Source organism: Nerophis ophidion, linkage group LG10 (genome assembly GCF_033978795.1).
Source record: "Nerophis ophidion isolate RoL-2023_Sa linkage group LG10, RoL_Noph_v1.0, whole genome shotgun sequence".
Lineage (NCBI taxonomy): Eukaryota > Metazoa > Chordata > Actinopteri > Syngnathiformes > Syngnathidae > Nerophis > Nerophis ophidion.
In genome coordinates this window covers 23,736,144-23,754,725 of record NC_084620.1, presented here as the reverse complement: position 1 = coordinate 23,754,725, position 18,582 = coordinate 23,736,144, and the positions used below count along the sequence as shown (strand labels likewise).

The following is an 18,582-nucleotide window of genomic DNA, read 5'->3' as shown; positions in this document are numbered from 1 at the left end:
TTATTGTAACTAATCTTTAACACACAAACTGAAACTCCAAGTCAAAGAAAAAGTAGTGTTTATTTGGGTCCATTTCCTGGATTTATGGGAGAGGTGTTCAAGACTTCAAAATAAAATCAGAGACAATGAGCCTCTTAAGTCAAACTTCATTCTATGAGTCCTAATTAGCCACACACTTACACACACACAAAGCCCTGTGCAATCCCCACACTAATGACAAATAACAAATTAAGTGAGAATGAGGTTAGAATGCTTCATCAGTAAGTAACACTAAAGGCGCCACAGTCATTTCCCATCGTGATCGGCAAGGACCAACAGCTTGTAGATTGTCCCGGGATGGGCTGACAGCAGCGCAAATATTATGACAGGCAACACTTTCAGCTCCCAAAAGTCTTAATACGTAATTCCATGAGCTTTCAGGACAACTTTGAAAGTTGTCAACTTTCCCAAACATCATTCCAGTCTTCCTGACTTTCTTCATCCTTCCTTCCTGCGTTGGCCACTATGCTGAAATCCAAACACACGTCTTTGGTTTGGAGCTTCAAACGATTGTGCTCTTCTGTTCTTTCGCCCCTCTTTTATTCATTGCATACAGTTAACGCCACAAAAAGAAACCATTCTTTGTCTTCAGATTAACATTGGGTGGGGGTGTGTACACTTTAAAATGTCCAATTGACTGCTGAAAAAATTGTGGAGTTTGCGTGCTGACTCTGTGCTAACACAGCAGGCGAGTTAGCCTCCTGGGCTTGAAAACAAAACAAACAGCAGTAAGCCTCAGGAGCTAAAATGATCACACGATCACTATCAAAACACTTAACCTGTTTCCCTGGTAACATAAGACATGCTGAAGCGCTCACATACTCGTACTCGCACGCACGTACACATGCGCACACACACACACACACACACACACACACACACACACACACACACACACACACACACACACACACACAGTGTACAGCACATTGTACTGAATATTCTGTGTAGTGAGGCTCAGGGTCAAAGGTCAGCGGGGGCTTGCTGGTTTTTGAGGTCAGGTTCACTGAATTGTCGTCTCATGCGCGGAGGTGGAGCAGTGAAACCCCACCCAGTCAAGGGCGGGCCCAGGCCGAGGATGATTTCAGCAGGAGGAGGTGGGGCAGGACGAGGCAGGCTATGATAGTTTGGGAAAGGTGGGGGCTGGAATGGTGCATTGTGAGAGTTGTAGTATGGATGATGAAAATGATGATGTTGGTTGAAATAGAAGCCTGCATCCCTGTCCCTCCCACTTGTCTCTCCTCCCGGGCCGGGCGACACCCCCCTCCTCTGGCTTGGTCTTACTTGGTGACCTCCGCCCCTGTGATGCTGATTGTTGATGTGGTTACTGTTGCCGGGGCTGGAGCTGTCGAATGAGTTTCGGCGATAACGCCGCTGTTGCTGGGCACCCCCCTGGTTACGCTGTTGCCAAGCACGATGTGGACTAGGGGTTCGAATGCGTGGTGGCGGTGCCTGGAAAGGGAGGGGCAATAGAGATGGAGGAGGTGGAGATTTATAGCTCATCTCTTCCTCCCCTCCCTCTGCTCCCCCTCTCTCCTCCAGACCCAAGGCCAGAAGAGCGGCATCGGCGGGTCCCCATGAAAACCGGTGGGCAGGGTTACTCTTGAAGGGAAACTTGAGCTTGCACTCCTGGGGAGGGATGAAGCGTCCAGTCCCTGGAAGGTGCACGGGCATGGTAGGGGACGTTTGACCTGCACAGGGTGTAATGATAGCGTGGGATAGTGTGTACAGGTAGTAAAAAGCCAGTATGAATGTTCTTTTTACCTTGGTTTTGGTTCTGACTGAGACCTCGCAGTTTTTTGCTGATGTTCTGCTGCTGCAGGTTGAGAATTCTCTGCTGTTCCTGTTTCAGCCAACGGAGGCGCCCTCTCCTGAAAGCCGGATCCTCATCCATCAGACGCTTCACCCTGGTCTCAGGCACATCAGTTTCCTGGTCCCTGTGAGGAGCCTCGCCCCCTTCTTCGCTGTTCACCTCATCGTCCTAGAAGGGAAGGTTGCCTTAAGTTGGGCTGAAATTGAGTGGGCATGTCCAAAACAGGTGTCTATGGCGCACCTCGACAGGTATGACACTCTCCATCTTGATCATTCTGTCACGCAGCGCTTTGATTTCCTCATCCTTCATGTTGTTCTGCAGTTTCACTTCCTGTGGGCCCATGTGCACATGTGCGCAAACGTTGCACTGGAACCTTGTTAACCTCTCACTCACCTCCAAAATGTCAGTTAGCTTGTCAATGTGAGCCTTCAGGTCGTATGCCTTTGCTTTTCCTCCTTCTCCTGCCTCTCCTCCTCCGCCCTCCTCAGGGGGTGGGGTCCTCTCCTCACCAATGCCCACTGTGTCACACACGTCCTGGGCAACCACCCTCCAGCTGTCCTTCTCATTAGCATCCTTCTTGCTGTACATGCGGCACAGCTCCTTCATCTTGACGATGGACAGTGCCTCAATCTCCTGGCGGGAATGACGGAAGTCTCCCAATGCCACCTGAGGTGAGCGAGTCAATTTTTAACATGTTGACTTGTGAAACCGCTAGAAGCTGCACATGACATTGTATAGGCACACGGGCGTGTGTGGTATACCTCGTAGCAGATCTCCTTAACGGCCTGCAAGCGTAGATCCTCCATGGTGACACGTTTTGGGTCTTTGCTGATCCGCCTCCGCTGAGGGATTTGATAGACCCTTTGAGGCTCCCTCCTTTTCCCGCTACTTGGAAGACCACAGCGCTTCACGATGGACTGCACCTGCAGCACACAGTCAGTCAGTCAAAAGATAGACAGTCGGATAGATGGTCAGACAACCTTGTTGGCAGGTAGTTTCTCTCTGAGGGAGGAGATCAGTCGCCAGCTTTCCTCACAGGAACGTTTGTCAGAATCATCTCCACTGTCGCTGTCCGCATACTGCACATAAACACAGATGAGCAGGAGGTTAAAGGTCAAGTCTGATGCTTGTAGTGAAGAAGAAGAAGGAGACGGACCAGCCTTTGTTGTTCAAGCAGCAGGTCGGCCTCCTCCTTCTCCTTGCGGTACTGAGTCTCCATGTCCTGAAGCCTGCAACATCAATCAGAAGGCTGTCAATCAATCAATGCCAGGACCAGAGGGACAGAGGTTAGAGGTCTACCTCTTTTCCATCTCTAATTTGATGTCAATGCCTTGTTTCTCCAGCAGCTCCTTTTGAGCGTAGTTCCAGTCCTCAGGCTCCCCCTGTTGGTCTGCTGGGGCGCTGCGCTCCCGCTCCAGCCGCGCCTGCTCCGGGTGGTTAAAGCGGAACACGTGATTCTTCCCCATAACGATGCGGTTACCTACCAACCAGGATGTAAACAAGCTTAGGGCTGCATCCAGTGGTTATTATCGTACCACTCCCGCCATTTTTGAGCCTCACCTTGTTTGAGAACTACAGCCTCAGTGATCTGCTTCCCGTTGACATAAGTCTCGGCCCCCACAAGCGGCTCCAGATTAATCACCACTGCAAAGACATGTTGACATATCTCACACGCAAGTCATGTGACACATTGAACAGCCTTTAGGTCACAGAGCTTGTAACGATACCTGACACACTTCTAGGCAGCTTTTAGACACAGACACACAAAGAGAGAATGTCACTCTTACACACAAACACACACACTTACACACCACGCACACACAGTCATCAGCACAGGGTATGCATGCTCACCTTCTCCTTGCTCGTTAGTTTCACTCACAAACACACAGTGGATCTCCTTAATGAAATGGCCAGACAGCTTAATGTCCACATCCTGCTGTCCCACTCTGTCAAACACAAAAGCTAATTGTCTCCTTTACTTTCATGTGCACATAAAGTAGAAAAAGATAATGTCCTACCTGGTGAAGCCTTCCTTGATGTAGTACAGGAGACACTCAGACATGAGGGGGTCCTCGTTCAGGTTGACCAAGTGAGGTGTCTGCGCACACACACACGCACATTGAAGTGAGTGAAGAGACATACAATTACAATAACTAGTCTGGTCACACAACACTCACTCCTTTTGGCGAGAATACACCAAGGGTCCCTCCATCTTCTTTAATGGACACGCCCATCTCTGCCAAGAGCGCTTCCCTTTGACACACACAAGTTGACCCATTGCAAGTGAATAACAAAGAGCTTAGCTTACCTCTCCAAACGTATGGATTCCGTCTTCCTTAACTTATCCTCCCAAGTCTCATTGAGCTCAGCCATTATTTTCTCTGTTTCCTGACACACACACACACACACACACACACACACATGAAAGAAAAACATGTCTGATGTGACATCACAACCATCACAATCATACCAGCAGTCTCTCAGCTGCTTCCTCTTTACTGATGGTCTCAGTAGAATCAACCTCCTCTCCAGCAGGAAGATGATTGACAGTCGCTGAATCATCTGGGGCCAGAGAAGAGGTCAGAGGTTGTGTGACTTTCCAATCCGAGGACACACATGAACCATAAATTCAAACACACCTGAAGAAGCAGAGTCTTTCTGATTGGTGATCCCATTAGCTGTGATGGTCAGCGGTGAGGACACGCCTACTAGGGAGGAGCCATTGTTGTTGGCTGCGACAAGAAGAGAGGGTCATGTTTCTTTTGGAATGCACGCACACACACAGCTGTAAATACAGGCCTTTAAACATACCACACATGCCAGCCACGCACACACTTAACACTTGCATAGTGCATGTGGAAGTCTAGATCACCACGTGCTGCCCTAAATGCGCATGCGAACACACACACACACACACACACACACACACATACATACATACATACATACATACATACATACATACACACACACACACACACACACACACACACACACACACACAATGGGGATGTAACAATATCAACAAAACCAAACTATCACGGTATTAAGGACATGGTACGATATTATTGTTGTATATGCCCCCCTAAAAATGCTTGAAAATGCCAAATTTGTAAAATGGAGTGGTAGGAATGTTTAAGATAAACACACTATCTGTAATTGAAAACAAACATAAAATGCTAAAATGATCTAATCATATTTATTTACTACAAACAACAATTTTTGAGTACAAAGAATTATGCAGAAACATCCACTGTCTCAACTTTTACTTTCTGAAAAGTGGTGTCCTCTACAGTGGACATTTTTTGATCAGTTTGGAAAATGCAGTTTCTCAGAAAAGTTCAATGATATTTAAACATTTGATAATGTAAATACCTCACAAATTGACATTAAGCTTTGCTGGCTTTATCTTTTCCAGGTGTTGGTAGCTTATCAAGTACAGTAGCTTCAGTGTGTCGCAGGTGATTTCCCTCTACACAACGCCCCTTGACTGAGTCTGTTTTGGCTTGAAACACTTGAGATGAACATTGCAGGTACCTCTGTAATGTTTTCGCCAGGGTTTGTTTTTCTCTAAGTTAGCAACATAACTTAAACAGTTATGAGAATCTTGATAAGCAACAATACGTCTTATCTACTATGAAGTGGAACACACTTCACTACCTGCTTCCTCTTTCTCTCCCCTTTACAGCGCTGGATGCCGTCACTTTGCGGTCGCGCTGCACAGAATATTTTGGAAGACGTAGTTTATTTTCAGAACGCCAACGCAAAAGTGCCAGAAAAAACTACACTCACTAAGTTTTGTTCAACACCGTCTTTTATGATAAGATTTTGAAACCACTATACTGCGGTATCTAGAATACTGTTACACCTCTAACACACACAATATTAGTGCTAATAGTGTTAGTGTATGTATATGTATATGAAATGCTTAAAGCGTTTGACTCTCTGTACCGTGGTTGTGGATTAGCTCGTGCAGGCCCTGAGCAAAGAGAAGGTTTCGGAGTCGCTCAACTTCTCCTTTCAGCTCTCGGATCAGTTTGGCATTGGGGTCTTCATTAATGATGGCATTACAGCGGATCTGTTTGGCCCTGTCAGCATATCTGGACCATGGTCAGATGAAAGAGGATCAGTCAGACAAGAGTGTAGAATAAGAGGAGTTTGATCACTAACCTCAAAGTGCTAAGCGTTTCTTCATAGTTGATGTCAGCAGGACTGAGAGCAGCAATCATGGCCGTGCGAGAGTTGCCCCCTAAAACAAACGTGAAATTCTGCCGTTAAATCTTCTCCGCGTCGGTCTTCTTCTGTTTGTCATGGTTGCTCACCAAGGTTCTCCTTCAGCAGCCAGGTCAGAACAGAGTCTCTGTAGGGAATGAAGTCACTTTTTCTCTTCTTGCTGCTTTGCTGGAGGAATACAGAGAGAATTAAACAGAGGAAAATCTATCATCAACATGCTTTTCAGCGGGTCAGTACCATGTCAGCCAGGGCGGAGATGACCTTTCCCAGCGTGGTCAGAGATTTGTTAATATTTGCTCCTTCCTGCAAGCCGATGTTACATTCACTTTCCAGACAAAGAATATGACAAAATTATGATCTCTGACCTTGAGGCGGGTGCCCTTTGCCCCCGAAGAGTCGGCACGTTCACTTCCTGCTAGGTCCACCAGACTGATCTTACTGACCTGAGAAGACACTGAGGTTCAAGTGTGCCCATTGTTGACACTCGTGTGCAATCACCTTCTCTGTGTCCAATTGGGTCATATGATCTCGGCACCGCTGGCTGAATACAATGGTGAAGACGGCGTGGGATCTGGATGACGTCTCATTCATATTTGTAGCTGCGACCGTCCTGTCAGGTCCAATCAGACACAATCGACCACAATCTTTCCAGTAAAGTCACCATCCATCTGTGTGTGTTAGACTTGCGTGATATAGACGGTAGAAATTATATAAACTTGGCCAATGATGGAGCTTTTAATACTATCGTTATGCATGTTGACACATTCTAGCTGTGTCCCGCAAATTTGACAGCAACAAGCTAACAAATGCATCGACACTCGCTAGCGTCTAATGTCTCTCAACAGTGCAAAGCCGCTTCTAAATCAGCAACCCTCACCTCCATGGTGTAATTATGACATTTTCTACAAGTATCATTACTAGACAACGAAGCTTGGCTAAACATGCTACTCTACACACCTTAGAAGAATAAGCTAACTGCAAGCTAAACTCTTGAATGTAAACTAAGTGGGTGGATCGATACCAAATGCAGTATCAGTACATGGTCAATACTAAAGTGGTTAGATCAATATTTTTGTTATCAAAAAATGTATTGTTTTTATTATTGTAAACTCAGGAAATAATTCACTGGACACAGGAAGTCAAATAATTTAAACCGGAACCGATATTAGAAAATAATTTTATTATTTAATTGATATTGTTACAACCCCAACTAGTGTTTTTGTCTTACTATAATTGAGATCAAAAGTGAAATCATTCAGTGATCTTGAACATTTGAAGTATCAGTTTCTGCATTGATTTGACCTATACTGCCTCTGTAACTACGTGGTATTGGATTGATATCTAAATTTGTAGTCTCGCTCAAAACTAATATAAAGTATTAAAACAACAATGTGCTTATTACATTTTAACAGAAGTGTAGATAGAACCATGTTACAACAGAAAGTAACCAGCTATTAACAGTAGATTAGCAAATAGGTTATTAATAGTTTGGAGAAAATGTTACAACCGGAAATTAAGCAATGTTATCGCATATGTCAGGAGTTAATAAGAAGCATTTGTAACCCATTTGGAAATAGGTCTAATATAATTTACTTATCAAATAATAAATTGTGATATATATTCTTATCGCAGGAGGCTGCAATATATTTTGTGTGTGAGCGCGCACGGGACGAGATGCCTGACCGGGCTTTGTTCCCAACATCCATCAGGTTGTGGATGTCCTTGAATCCAGTCACAGCCAGTTTGGACAAGTCCTCCACATATGGACCCAGGATGGGATGCTCTCGCACCCGTAGATTCCCCTGTGACTTCGGGTTCAAAAGATCCCGGACCCGCTCACAGTATATCTCCATGTAGGACACCTGAAACGGGACCAACCAGAAGGCATTAGCTGATAGCGTTGACCGAACTGATGTGTAAAGGAGTTTACCTCTACAGAATAGGTCAGGTCCGGATCCACATTGGCCCCAGTCCTCTGGAATAAGTCCTCACACAGCTAAAGACAAATGTGCCTTTAGTGTTCTGGTCAGAACCTTCCAGGTTGCTCATCCTCACCTGTGGAATGATGCCTTCCTGCCCCACTTCCTGCTTGCCCATCATCGTGTAGCTTTTTCCTCCTCCAGTCTGGCCGTATGCAAAAATACATACATTGTAACCTGTGGGAGAGAAAAATGCTCAGCGTTTATTTTTGACTTGTCACTGCATCAGTGCCTTTACCTTCGAAAGCGTGCAGCAGCATCTCTTCTCCAATGTCATGGTACACCTGACGCTGGCCCGCAAAAGTGGGATCGTCCGCCTGACCGCACACACACACAGTCTGTGACAAGCTGGCACGTGTGTGTGCGCACACATATGTGTGACATTACCGTTGTGTGCGACCAGTAGGAGTGGTCAAAAGTGAAGTTCTTGGGTACATCCTTGGGCTGTTTGGGATTAACGATGCCTGAAAACCAAAAAAGTGTTTGTGTCCTGGCTGTTGGTCCCTTGCCCAAGGTGTGCGTGTGTCTTACAGGTGGTGTTCCCCTGCATCTGGATGACACATTTGGCGTTGCGGCCCAACTCTCTGGAGTTGAACGGGCGCACACGCACAGCCACCTTCACCGACGCACCGGCCATCTCTTGGCTCCGCCCACTCCACCGTTGGGTAGCCAATCAGAGAGCCACGTCAAATGTGGGGCTGAAAACACATTTTTAACAAAATGTCCACGTTACTACTTGACGCCTTTTCAGCAGCTCACACCAACCCTCCCCCTCTCTTAAACTAATTGGTAGCTTGGTGTCTTCTTTTTGACAGGCTGTCATGACACACCCATGCCTCAGGACAACCAGTCACCTGGGAATATTCTGTGTGATTACAGAGGTAGAAGATGTAGATAAAGATCCGCAGGTTGCAGCAAAGTCACAACAACATGCAGCTAAAAATATACACACATTGCTGGGATGCCTGGTGAGCACCACTTTAGCCACAAGTTAACTTTAGCATGTTGAACAGACTCAGAGAGGAATAATTAACTTCCATGTTTTGGGAATACTAGTTGTTACTAATTGTTCTCCCTGTGCCTGAGGACAAGAGAAGCCATCACAACTTTGCACATTGAGCATGGTGTATCTTGGTGGGTGTTTTAAACAACAAGCTTGTTTGGATCCAGATTTTCATTGATTAGGGACACACGATTTGCAGGATTTAAATCAGCGAGCACGTGACGGGGAGGAGTCAGCACACGTCATCACCCCGTCCGAAACTATTGATATCACGTTGACACAACAAGACTCGTCGTCTGTGACGTCATCCACCTCACCTATTACCTGAAGTCTCACGCAACGACCATCATGGCATGTCTGCGCCCGTGGGCTACTTCCGGTCCAGGCCTGTCCGTACCGGGACACACCGTCACAAAGTTGGGTGGGGGCGCTCCTGACACGCACGCACACGACCGAGTGAGCGCATAGACCCTTAAAAAGAGTACAAAAAAGTTGGATTACTTACGACGTGACGTCACCGGCCGCTGGAAAAGTGAGGACGAAAAGTTGTGGGCCGCGACCGAACGACTGACTCCCAGGGCTCGGAGCACTCGACACCCGGCGGACTTTTGACGTCTTTCGGTCGTCCGCGCGAACGTGGTAAGCGGACAAAGAAGACTTTGGGTAGGGAAATTGGAGTTGGAATAACAGGAAAGAGGGGGGAGGCAGGCCGGTGGCGTGGCCGCGCGGCGGGTGCGAGCCTGAGTGCTGCCGGGCGCGCTCCCGCGACGGCCAAGTCAGCCGCTATACTCGAGACCCTCATGGCCCCGCCCAGTATCGCTGGGCCCCGCCTTCTTCAGGCGGACGGAGGCGGAGGTTTGACGGAGTTTTCTGTCCCATAATCCAAAGTATAGTCGAAATAAAGGTTAATTAGTCATACAAATATATTTGAATGTAGATGTGTGTGCTTATGTAGATATGTACAATATGTGTTATTTCTGGCTGGGAATCAAGTCAATGCGTGTATACCACCAAGGTGCATACTGTTAGAACGTTTCAAAAAGCACAGGTTATATATGTGTACATATGATATAGTCATAGGGGGGTCAGTATTAATATATTATGTTAAAGAGTAGTTTCTCATATTAATATTAATATACCTAAACTTCAGCTCGCACAATGCTGGTTTGGATAGACTTTAGCGCACCTCAAACTTAAGCACTTATATAAAAAAAAGATGTTTAATATCCTTTAAAAATTGCTATTGTTTCCCCTTTCAAACATTATGCCTTTGTTCCGCCAGTGTATTGTCTAGTACTGAGCTTTATTGTGAATCAGAACAAATGACATCACTTTAAAAAAGTAATCTTGGTCCTGCTGCCAAACACACAAAGCAACGAGAATTCATACAAAAAAAGTCTATTTAAAAGAAGTCGAGGTCCTCCGGAGCATCCAGGTCTCTGTACTCGATGATTGAGCGTGGGTCTCCTCGCATGCCCCTACACGTGCACACACACACACACACACACACACACACACACACACACACACACACACACACACACACACACACACACACAGTTACACACACTTAATACCATGTAAGGCGTCCACTCAATTAACTTTTTTTCACCTGTTACGTTGTTTGTTGTGAAAGCTGCCTCCTAACTGACCCCTGAAGTTATCATAGGCACCTCGGCCAGCTCCAAACTGGTTGGAGGGGAAATGAGGACCACCTATGAACACAAGCACACGCACACACACACTTGTTAGGCTAGTGTGCTCGCTGACCGAAGGTGTTTTGGGAAAAAACGATTGTTACCAGGGAAGGTGGGCACAGGAGGCCTAATGCCAGGTGGATATCCCAGAAGGCTTTGTTGTTGTGGCAACTGACCAGGGAAGCCAGAGGAAGGAACTAAAAGCACACCAGCAGGAACAGTCATGATAGTATCCTACATTTCCCAGAAGTACTGTTCCCGCAAGTACTACCTTGCGTCGGGGGTGGGAGGGGCTTATTCTCAGGTAAGGCGGGTCTCTTGGCATCCATCAGATAATTGTTAAAGAACTCCACTTCTTGTCTCACAGCGGCCACTTTCTCACCGTGTTTGTTTAAGATGTGTTTACGCACAAACTCTGGCGCCTAAATGGGAGTGTTGCCATAGAAATGGTATGACAGTCAGGCCAAACATATACACACATTTAATGGAACTCACCTTAAACTTCTTCCCACTCAGAGGACAGAGCCACTTATCTTTACTAAGCTCCTGAGTGTTGGTGGACAGGAATTTCTCCACCTACATATACACGCACCTGGTCAAGTGTCATGCCGACGGATAACAATGATATTTGTGGATATGCAACTCACTTCCTGATCCAGGTCTTTCTTGCCAAGGCGTGTGGCCTCGTCTGCATTCAAAACTTCAGACGGGCTCAGTAGAGAAGCCAGACGCTCCTCACACATCTTCTGATGTTCACTCACTGACCAATAACAACAAAGCACTCCTGCTCAAGCACACAGGTAGACTGTATGTGCGCGTGTGCGTATGCAATGTGTATGTACCCTCGGCTGCAGTGATCTTGCCCACAGGTAGTGGTCCTCGCACATGGAAAAGTCCACAACGATGAGGCATCTCGTCCTCAGCGGGGTACTCACAGAAGTTGTAGTAGTCGACCGAGTGTACCAGACGCAAGTAGACCAGGAGTCTGTCCAGGACCTGCACACTTTAAACTAAATGAAACGCTCAACCAGACGGAACTCCTTCTACCTTAAGCAACTTTTCATCCGTTTCCAAGGCCACTTCTGAAGACGTGGAGTCTTTTGCGTCAACCGCTTCGCCACTGTCGCAGCCCGTTAGTTCCTCCTCCTCGGCGCTGACCTCCTCAATGAGGTAGTCGGTAATGTTGTTGAGGACGGGGTTGGTCTCCATCTGCTGTTGCACATGGTGGACATGTGGCATCGATGCCAAACAGGAAGTACAAAAGACCCAACCGGAAGTCGCACCTGTCCTTGCCAGAGATCGCCCCGCTGGTCCAATGCGTGCACGAGCCTGGCTGCCAGACGAATGTCGTTCCTCACTACAGGTTTGTGGTGCGTCAGTCCATTGACACTGCGAACACGGCGACACAAATCTCTGTTGACCACAGGAGACAGCTCGCAGTCTCGGAGCTGCAAGGGCGAAAAAAGTGTATAAGAGCACGGCTGGCGTCACTGCCAGTCACATGTCAGTATGAGCGTTTACTCGGATGTTCTGCAGATTCCAACAGGTCTCCTTGATGTTTACACCACGGTCAAATGTTACCCAGCATCGACGGAAGAACCTGACATACATACACACACCTTTAACTCGGAGCGTTCGAACCACTTTGGTGTGACACACTCACCTCCTCTCTGGCTGAGGGTCCGAAAGCGCCACACGCAGGAATCCCGGGTACCTGAGACACAACTACACACATGGAGGTGGTGAGGGCGTACCCAAAGGGAAGGGCCACCAGTGTGAGACAAGCGTGTGGACTCACGGCGGTGATCTCCTCCTTGGAGACATCTGGTGGGATGCTCCTGATGAAAAGTGAGTTGGTGAGGTGGAGAGACCTCGGCCTTGCCGGCGACTCTGCAACAAACCACCATGGTAATGTCATCGCCTGCATCACATCACTGGAGCGCCGCATGCTTACCTTGCTCTTCATCGTCCTCCTTTTCTCCGTCAGAGTGGGAGGAGTCAGAGGCAGATCCTTCGCCACTGTCAGCTGACATGCTCCGCTTCCTCTTCCTACCCTGCAGAAAGCAGGTTAATATTGGCATGTTTTAATAACTAAAAAGTAGTGTGACTGAAGCGACTGACTTTTTTGGGCTTTTTATCCTCTTTCTCTTCTTTTTCCTCCTCATCGTCTTCTTCCACCTCTTCCCCCTCTTCCTCCTCTTCCCCCTCCTCCTCCCCGTCATCTTTGCTCGGCTCCTTCTCACCATTCTGTTTGGTGTCCTCTTCATTGTTCTAAGACGCAAATTGGCACCAAGTCAGTGCCAAACCTATGTGCTCGTTCCTTTGGGTTGTTCTTACCTTTTGGCTTTGAGCCCCGTCCACCTCGTCACTGGCCGGCTTCTGGGACGACTCGCCGCTAACCGCTACAGGCAGATCCAGCACCTTCAGGTCCAAGTCTGTGCCTCCCTCCATCTTGATGACAGCTGAAAATGAGAGCACAATGTGAGGAATGGCTCACCAACTAATCCCGGGAGTATTTTCTGTCTACTCACCTGCATCCAGCAATTTGATGATGGCAGATGTGTGCTCCATGTCCAGTGACACGCTGTCCAGCCACTTGCTGTCCGACAGAAAGAGGAACACGCCCAGACGCAGTTTCAGCGCAGCCAAAGACTCAGCCTTACTGGTTCTGATGTCATCAGGGTGATATTTGGATCGGAACCACTCTTGGTTTTTGTGCTGGATGAAGAAGTCTTGCAGCTGCTGGCGTCGGAAGTCCACTTTATACTGATTGTAGCGCTTGACCGCCTCGGTTTCATCCACAGTGTCCTCCATGTTCAACAGGAAGTCCTGCGAACGGACGCAAGGTCAGTCGCGTCTCTTGACATTCAAAGATGTTTGCCTTACCTTGAAGCTCCTCATAGTGGGGGGTCCTGGAGGTGGGAGGTCAGGATCCACCATTGCTAACCTGAGGGACAGTTTGACTTGTGTAAACATGCACCTGTCATGGCCGCACGCACGCACAAACACACACCTGCCCTGCAGCAAGTGACCTCCGTGATGTGGGTGAAGGTGAGGAAGGTCGGGGGGCCACCCCTGAGGGCCCATCCCAGGAAATGGCACTCCAACTCCTCCATAGGGTCGCTCAAAGCGGTACGGTTCTCCCCTGTGGTCATCCCTGGCAGATGACGTCATTAGTGAGCGTGTCAAGCCATGACGTGCATGTGGTCACTCACCAGTCTCTCCTCATGCGTTTGTGTTGAGGACTGACGTGTCTCGGTGGCGAAAACCTGTCTCTGCGACCACGGTCATAGTCCCGCCTCCTCTCTCTGCCGCGCTCCCAGTCCCTGAGCATGCACTCACACTTGTTTACTCATCATGTGTGCCCTGGATGATTAACATTCTCTTTCAAGAAGGCACACCTGTCGGGCCAGTCATCCCGTCTCCTCTCTTCTCGCTCTCGAGAACGTTCCATGTCACTGCGCTCTCTTCTGAACTTGTCCCGTCTCCTCCTGTCAAACTCATCATCGCTGTCCCCCATTGGACTGCATCACCAGGAGGTGCAGCAAGGCGCACAAACAAAAAAAGAGCATCGATCAGTACCGCCAATGTTGTTGACGGTCCCAATCGAGAAATGATTGCTGCTTAGTGTTGCCTGACTTGAATCTACAAATGCATGCGGACTCAGATTTCCGCAGGATACGTTTGAGTAATACGGACAATTTGTTTGAACCTGCATAAATTAGATTACAACAAGCAGCTAAAAGTTACAGATCGGCGTTAGACGTCCATCAGCTATCGTTGATAGCACGAGAACTAGCACCGCTAGCTAGCATGCTTGTTCTTAGATATCTCATTCACTTTAAAAATGTTCGGCTTAAATTCAGCTTTACGTCTCAGAGAGGAATCGAGAGTGAAACTATCGCATTTATGAGGACTTTTTTACCTGGAACTTTGTCGGATAAAACACGAGATGTTATGCTCAGCTAACACAAGCGCTCCGCCGCCAGAACCAACAACCACGACACTTCGAGACGACTGTGTCCCCTAGTGGCTGGGAGGAAAATAGCACCTTGTCAAGTGTTATGTACAACTGCATTAGGAACTGGTTCATAACAACATTCACCGTCCACAAACTGTCATAACTTTATCATTAAATCAATTCATTTCAACAGTAATGTTCAGCTCCATTCATTTTAAAAGACAGAGAGGATGGATACATATTTATTTGATCAATTGCATGTGTCTTTTCGGCGCATTCTGAGAAGTGCCAGAACAAGTCAGTCCGCATAGGGGCGGCAGTGAGCTTCACGAGTCTTTTGTTAGTTGCTATTGGGACAATAGGCGAAGGAGTGAACAACATGGCGTATCGGTTGCCAGGTTACAGAAGTGTGTACAGTTTCACGGCTTCTGGCAGCTACTGTTGAGCGTTTCCACTTAACTGTGGTGCCTCCTGTTGCGTTTCGGTCACAAAGGGTGATCTCAAACGACGATTGAAACTTGAAACCGTCGTGTTTGACAACAGCATCCCGTAGCCGCCGCTGGGTGGCTAGCATTAGCACGTAAGCGATGACATACATGCGAAGTTAGCATGTTTCATATAAGTTTGATGCTAGCATGGGTGGCAAACGTCAGCGCAGCAGCTATTATGCCCATTCATCCATTTCCTACCGCTTATTCCCTTTTGGGGTCGCTGGCGCCTATCTCAGCTACAATCGGGCGGAAGGCGGCATACACCCTGGACAAGTAGCCACCTCATCGCAGGGCCAACAGAGATAGACAACATTCACACTCACATTCACACAGTAGGGGCAATTTAGTGTTGCTATTATGATACTTGCTAAATTACATTAATATCGTTTTAATGCTAGCACTTCAGCTATGATGATACATCATTTTAAAACTGTTGCTGATCCTGTGACCAGTGAAGGTGTGCCTTGGTTGTGCCCAGTGGTCCCAAGCTGTCCAATGGAGCGAGCAGATCGTCGACTGGTCAAGAATCAACCGTATGATGAGAGTGTGGATGTGAGCGACTCGGCAGAGGACTCAAGCGTCTACAGGCGCAGTCAAGTAACAGTTGTCGGCCGCCTCCATCCTTGAGTGGGCAGAGTAACTATCTGTGCTTTTGTAGGTGAAGTCTGGGAAGAGCTCAAGGGGGACTGGCCAGTTGTCAGCCCACAGCAGCAGTGACGAGTGTGACGAAGAGCGCGAGCCTCAGAGAGTCAAAGGGCCAATCGGCAGGCAGCCTGAGATTAGCCTCAACGAGGAGGATGACGAGTCCGAAGAGGACTCGGAGTCGGACTCCGATGACGACGACGACGAGACAGGTGAAGCTCCTGAGGGAGCGTACGACCCGGCCGACTACGCCAACTTGCCCGTCAGCACCGAGATCAAAGAGCTGTTCCAGTACATCGTACGGTCAGTTTGTCACCGCCTTTCTGCGACAACCACATGCCGCTGACGCTGCTGACTGTGTCCATCAGGTACACCCCCCAGTCCATGGAGCTGGAACACAGCCTGAGACCGTTCATTCCAGACTTCATCCCAGCTGTGGGCGACATCGACGCCTTCCTCAAGGTACCGCAATTACCTCATCTTAGTGGGGTCAAAGGTCACCACTTTGTCACACGCAGGTGCCAAGGCCTGACGGCAAACCCGACGGACTGGGCATGCTGGTTCTGGACGAGCCCAGCGTCAGGCAGTCGGACCCCACAGTTCTGTCGCTGTGGTTGTCTGAGGAGACCAAGCAGCACGGAAACACAGAAGTAAGACAAAAAGATACAGTGGGGCAAAAAAGTATTTAGTCAACCACCGATTGTGCAAGTTCTCCCACTTAAAATGATGACAGAGGTCCGTAATTTTCATCATAGGTACACTTCAACTGTGAGAGACAGAATGTGAAAAAAAATCCAGGAATTCACATCGTAGGAATTTTAAAGAATTCATTTGTAAATTATGGTGGAAAATAAGTATTTGGTCACTTCAAACAAGGAAGATTTTTGGCTCTCACAGACCTGTAACTTTTTCTTTAAGAAGCTCTTCTGTCTTCCACTCATTACCTGTATTAATGGAACGTGTTTGAACTCGTTATCTGTATAAAAGACACCTGTCCACAGCCTCAAACAGTCAGACTCCAAACTCCACTATGGCCAAGACCAAAGAGCTTTCAAAGGACACCAGGAAAATAATTGTAGACCTGCACCAGACTGGGAAGAGTGAATCTACAATAGGCAAGCAGCTTGGTGTGAAAAAACCAACTGTGGGAGCAATTATCAGAAAATGGAAGACATACAAGACCACTGATAATCTCCTTCGATCTGGGGCTCCACGCAAGATCTCATCCCGTGGGGTCAAAATGATCATGACAACGGTGAGCAAAAATCCCAGAACCACACGGGGGGACCTGGTGAATGACCTGCAAAGAGCTGGGACCAAAGTAACAAAGGTTACCATCAGTAACACACTACGCCGACAGGGAATCAGATCCTGGAGTGCCAGACGTGTCCCCCTGCTTAAGCCAGTGCATGTCCAGGCCCGTCTGAAATTTGCCAGAGAGCACATGGGAGAATTTCATGTGGTCAGGTGAAACCAAAATAGAACTTTTTGGTATAAACTCAACTCGTGGTGTTTGGAGGAAGAAGAATAACACCATACCTACTGTGAAGCATGGGGATGGAAACATCCTGCTTTGGGGCTGTTTTTCTGCTAAGGGGATAGGACGATTGATCCGTGTTAAAGAAAGAATGAATGGGGCCATGTATTTTTGAGATTTTGAGCCAAAACCTTCCATCAGTGAGAGCTTTGAATGGTTGACCAAATACTTATTTTCCACCATAATTTACAAATAAATTCTTTAAAATTCCTACAATGTGAATTTCTGGATGTTTTTTTCACATTCTGTCTCTCACAGTTGAAGTGTACCTCTGTCATAATTTTAAGTGGGAGAACTTGCACAATTGGTGGCTGGCTAAATACTTTTTTGCCCCACTGTACATCTCAGGGCATTCAATCGTTAACAACCGGACTAGTTGGTTTGTCTTGGAAGACGTTTCGCTGCTCATTCCAGTAGGCTTCATCAGTTCATGCTCATTGATCGGTCAGATCACTTGAAGCCTACTCGTATGAGCGGCGAAACGTATTTCAAGACCTGAGATGACAACGACCTGGATGAATGAGAACCCTCATAGGTATACAAAAAGATACACTTCTTGCCTGCACCTCTCTTACAGTCTTACGTTTGTTTGGCAGGTGAAAGTGACGAGCGTGTCCAGTCCTCAGTCCAACCCTCGTGCCGTGGACAGCTGGGTGGACAGTATAGGCGCCCTGCATCGCTCCAAGGCAGCGGCCAGCGTGCAGTATGCGCGTGCCATGCCGGACATCGACGCCCTCATGCAGGAGTGGCCGCCAGATGTGGAGGAGACGCTGGGCCAGGTGCACCTGCCCCCCGCCCGCCTCAGCTGCAGCCTGCCGCAGTACTGCGACGTTGTGTGCGCCCTGCTGGACATTCCTGTGTACGGCAGCCGCATCCAGGCACTGCATCTCCTCTTCAGCCTTTTCCTTGAGTTCCGAGACTCGCAGCACTTTGCACGCACTTGACGCCCTCCGTGCTCACACTTGACGCTCTCAATGCCAAGAACATCAACTCTAACTTTTTACTCCTGCAATGTCTTTACCATCTTTTTGGGGGGGAGAATTCAATAAAAAACTGAAGTAGAGACTTTTAGTGACCTTAGGCATGTTGTTGTTTATCAGCATAAAGCAGCTGAGATAGACTGGTAGTGGGGCGGCATAGCTTGGTTGGTAGAGTGGCCGTGCCAGCAATTTGAGGGTTGCTGGTTC

The 18,582-nt window shown here is 47.8% G+C and overlaps 3 protein-coding genes across 11 annotated transcripts; 1 reads left to right on the top strand and 2 right to left on the bottom strand.

The window, feature by feature from the left end:
• Positions 1-41: 41 nt before the first annotated feature.
• On the bottom strand, positions 42-9,845 carry LOC133560429 (kinesin-like protein KIF1C). Of its 2 annotated transcripts, XM_061912928.1 has the most exons (28): positions 9,573-9,845; positions 8,596-8,762; positions 8,452-8,528; positions 8,303-8,381; positions 8,141-8,241; positions 8,016-8,081; positions 7,769-7,947; positions 6,584-6,695; positions 6,451-6,528; positions 6,323-6,388; positions 6,175-6,253; positions 6,023-6,101; positions 5,804-5,952; positions 4,492-4,584; positions 4,323-4,414; positions 4,161-4,240; positions 4,030-4,105; positions 3,871-3,950; positions 3,704-3,798; positions 3,413-3,496; positions 3,152-3,332; positions 3,009-3,081; positions 2,833-2,931; positions 2,614-2,775; positions 2,246-2,518; positions 2,093-2,182; positions 1,804-2,020; positions 42-1,730 (listed from the first exon to the last, which is right to left on the bottom strand). In XM_061912928.1, the coding sequence occupies exons 2-28, from the start codon at positions 8,699-8,701 to the stop codon at positions 1,003-1,005; spliced, it is 3,594 nt and encodes a 1,197-aa protein (XP_061768912.1). In that variant the 5' UTR covers positions 8,702-8,762; positions 9,573-9,845; the 3' UTR covers positions 42-1,002. The 2 variants fall into 2 exon arrangements, with proteins under 2 accessions (XP_061768912.1, XP_061768913.1); XM_061912929.1 differs by lacking the exons at positions 8,016-8,081; positions 8,141-8,241; positions 8,303-8,381; ... (1 more) ...; positions 8,596-8,762; positions 9,573-9,845 and having other exon boundaries at positions 6,584-6,753; positions 7,769-7,909.
• A 506-nt stretch (positions 9,846-10,351) lies between these two features.
• Positions 10,352-14,829, bottom strand: LOC133560430 (serrate RNA effector molecule homolog). 2 transcript variants are annotated; one of them, XM_061912930.1, is made up of 21 exons: positions 14,690-14,829; positions 14,166-14,288; positions 13,980-14,090; positions 13,778-13,921; positions 13,651-13,711; positions 13,296-13,593; positions 13,102-13,226; positions 12,886-13,035; positions 12,719-12,818; positions 12,563-12,654; positions 12,428-12,489; positions 12,286-12,364; positions 12,048-12,212; positions 11,812-11,976; positions 11,607-11,760; positions 11,412-11,524; positions 11,260-11,340; positions 11,036-11,186; positions 10,869-10,961; positions 10,680-10,782; positions 10,352-10,545 (listed from the first exon to the last, which is right to left on the bottom strand). In XM_061912930.1, the coding sequence occupies exons 2-21, from the start codon at positions 14,282-14,284 to the stop codon at positions 10,470-10,472; spliced, it is 2,442 nt and encodes an 813-aa protein (XP_061768914.1). In that variant the 5' UTR covers positions 14,285-14,288; positions 14,690-14,829; the 3' UTR covers positions 10,352-10,469. The 2 variants fall into 2 exon arrangements, with proteins under 2 accessions (XP_061768914.1, XP_061768915.1); XM_061912931.1 differs by having other exon boundaries at positions 11,812-11,973.
• Positions 14,830-15,065: 236 nt separating this feature from the next.
• On the top strand, positions 15,066-18,458 carry ift46 (intraflagellar transport 46 homolog (Chlamydomonas)). Of its 7 annotated transcripts, none has more exons than XM_061912941.1 (6): positions 15,066-15,305; positions 15,695-15,768; positions 15,875-16,161; positions 16,227-16,320; positions 16,377-16,508; positions 17,992-18,458. In XM_061912941.1, the coding sequence occupies exons 2-6, from the start codon at positions 15,712-15,714 to the stop codon at positions 18,337-18,339; spliced, it is 918 nt and encodes a 305-aa protein (XP_061768925.1). In that variant the 5' UTR covers positions 15,066-15,305; positions 15,695-15,711; the 3' UTR covers positions 18,340-18,458. The 7 variants fall into 7 exon arrangements, with proteins under 7 accessions (XP_061768925.1, XP_061768921.1, XP_061768926.1 ...); XM_061912937.1 differs by having other exon boundaries at positions 15,695-15,813; XM_061912942.1 differs by having other exon boundaries at positions 15,669-15,768.
• The last annotated feature ends 124 nt before the right edge of the window (positions 18,459-18,582 follow it).

Coding starts and splice junctions, on each gene's coding strand:
- LOC133560430 (XM_061912930.1), bottom strand. CDS start 14,284: ATGGGGGACAGCGATGATGAGTTTGACAGGAGGAGACGGGACAAGTTC. Junction 11,187..11,259: donor TGAGTGGGAAGAAGTTTAAG/GTGAGTTCCATT, acceptor ACTCCCATTTAG/GCGCCAGAGTTTGTGCGTAA. Junction 10,546..10,679: donor CACAACAAACAACGTAACAG/GTGAAAAAAAGT, acceptor GTGCACGTGTAG/GGGCATGCGAGGAGACCCAC.
- ift46 (XM_061912936.1), top strand. Junction 16,321..16,376: donor ACATCGACGCCTTCCTCAAG/GTACCGCAATTA, acceptor TGTCACACGCAG/GTGCCAAGGCCTGACGGCAA. Junction 16,509..17,991: donor AGCAGCACGGAAACACAGAA/GTAAGACAAAAA, acceptor TTTGTTTGGCAG/GTGAAAGTGACGAGCGTGTC.
- LOC133560429 (XM_061912928.1), bottom strand. CDS start 8,701: ATGGCCGGTGCGTCGGTGAAGGTGGCTGTGCGTGTGCGCCCGTTCAAC. Junction 6,529..6,583: donor CCCAATTGGACACAGAGAAG/GTGATTGCACAC, acceptor GTGTCTTCTCAG/GTCAGTAAGATCAGTCTGGT. Junction 2,519..2,613: donor TTAAGGAGATCTGCTACGAG/GTATACCACACA, acceptor CGCTCACCTCAG/GTGGCATTGGGAGACTTCCG.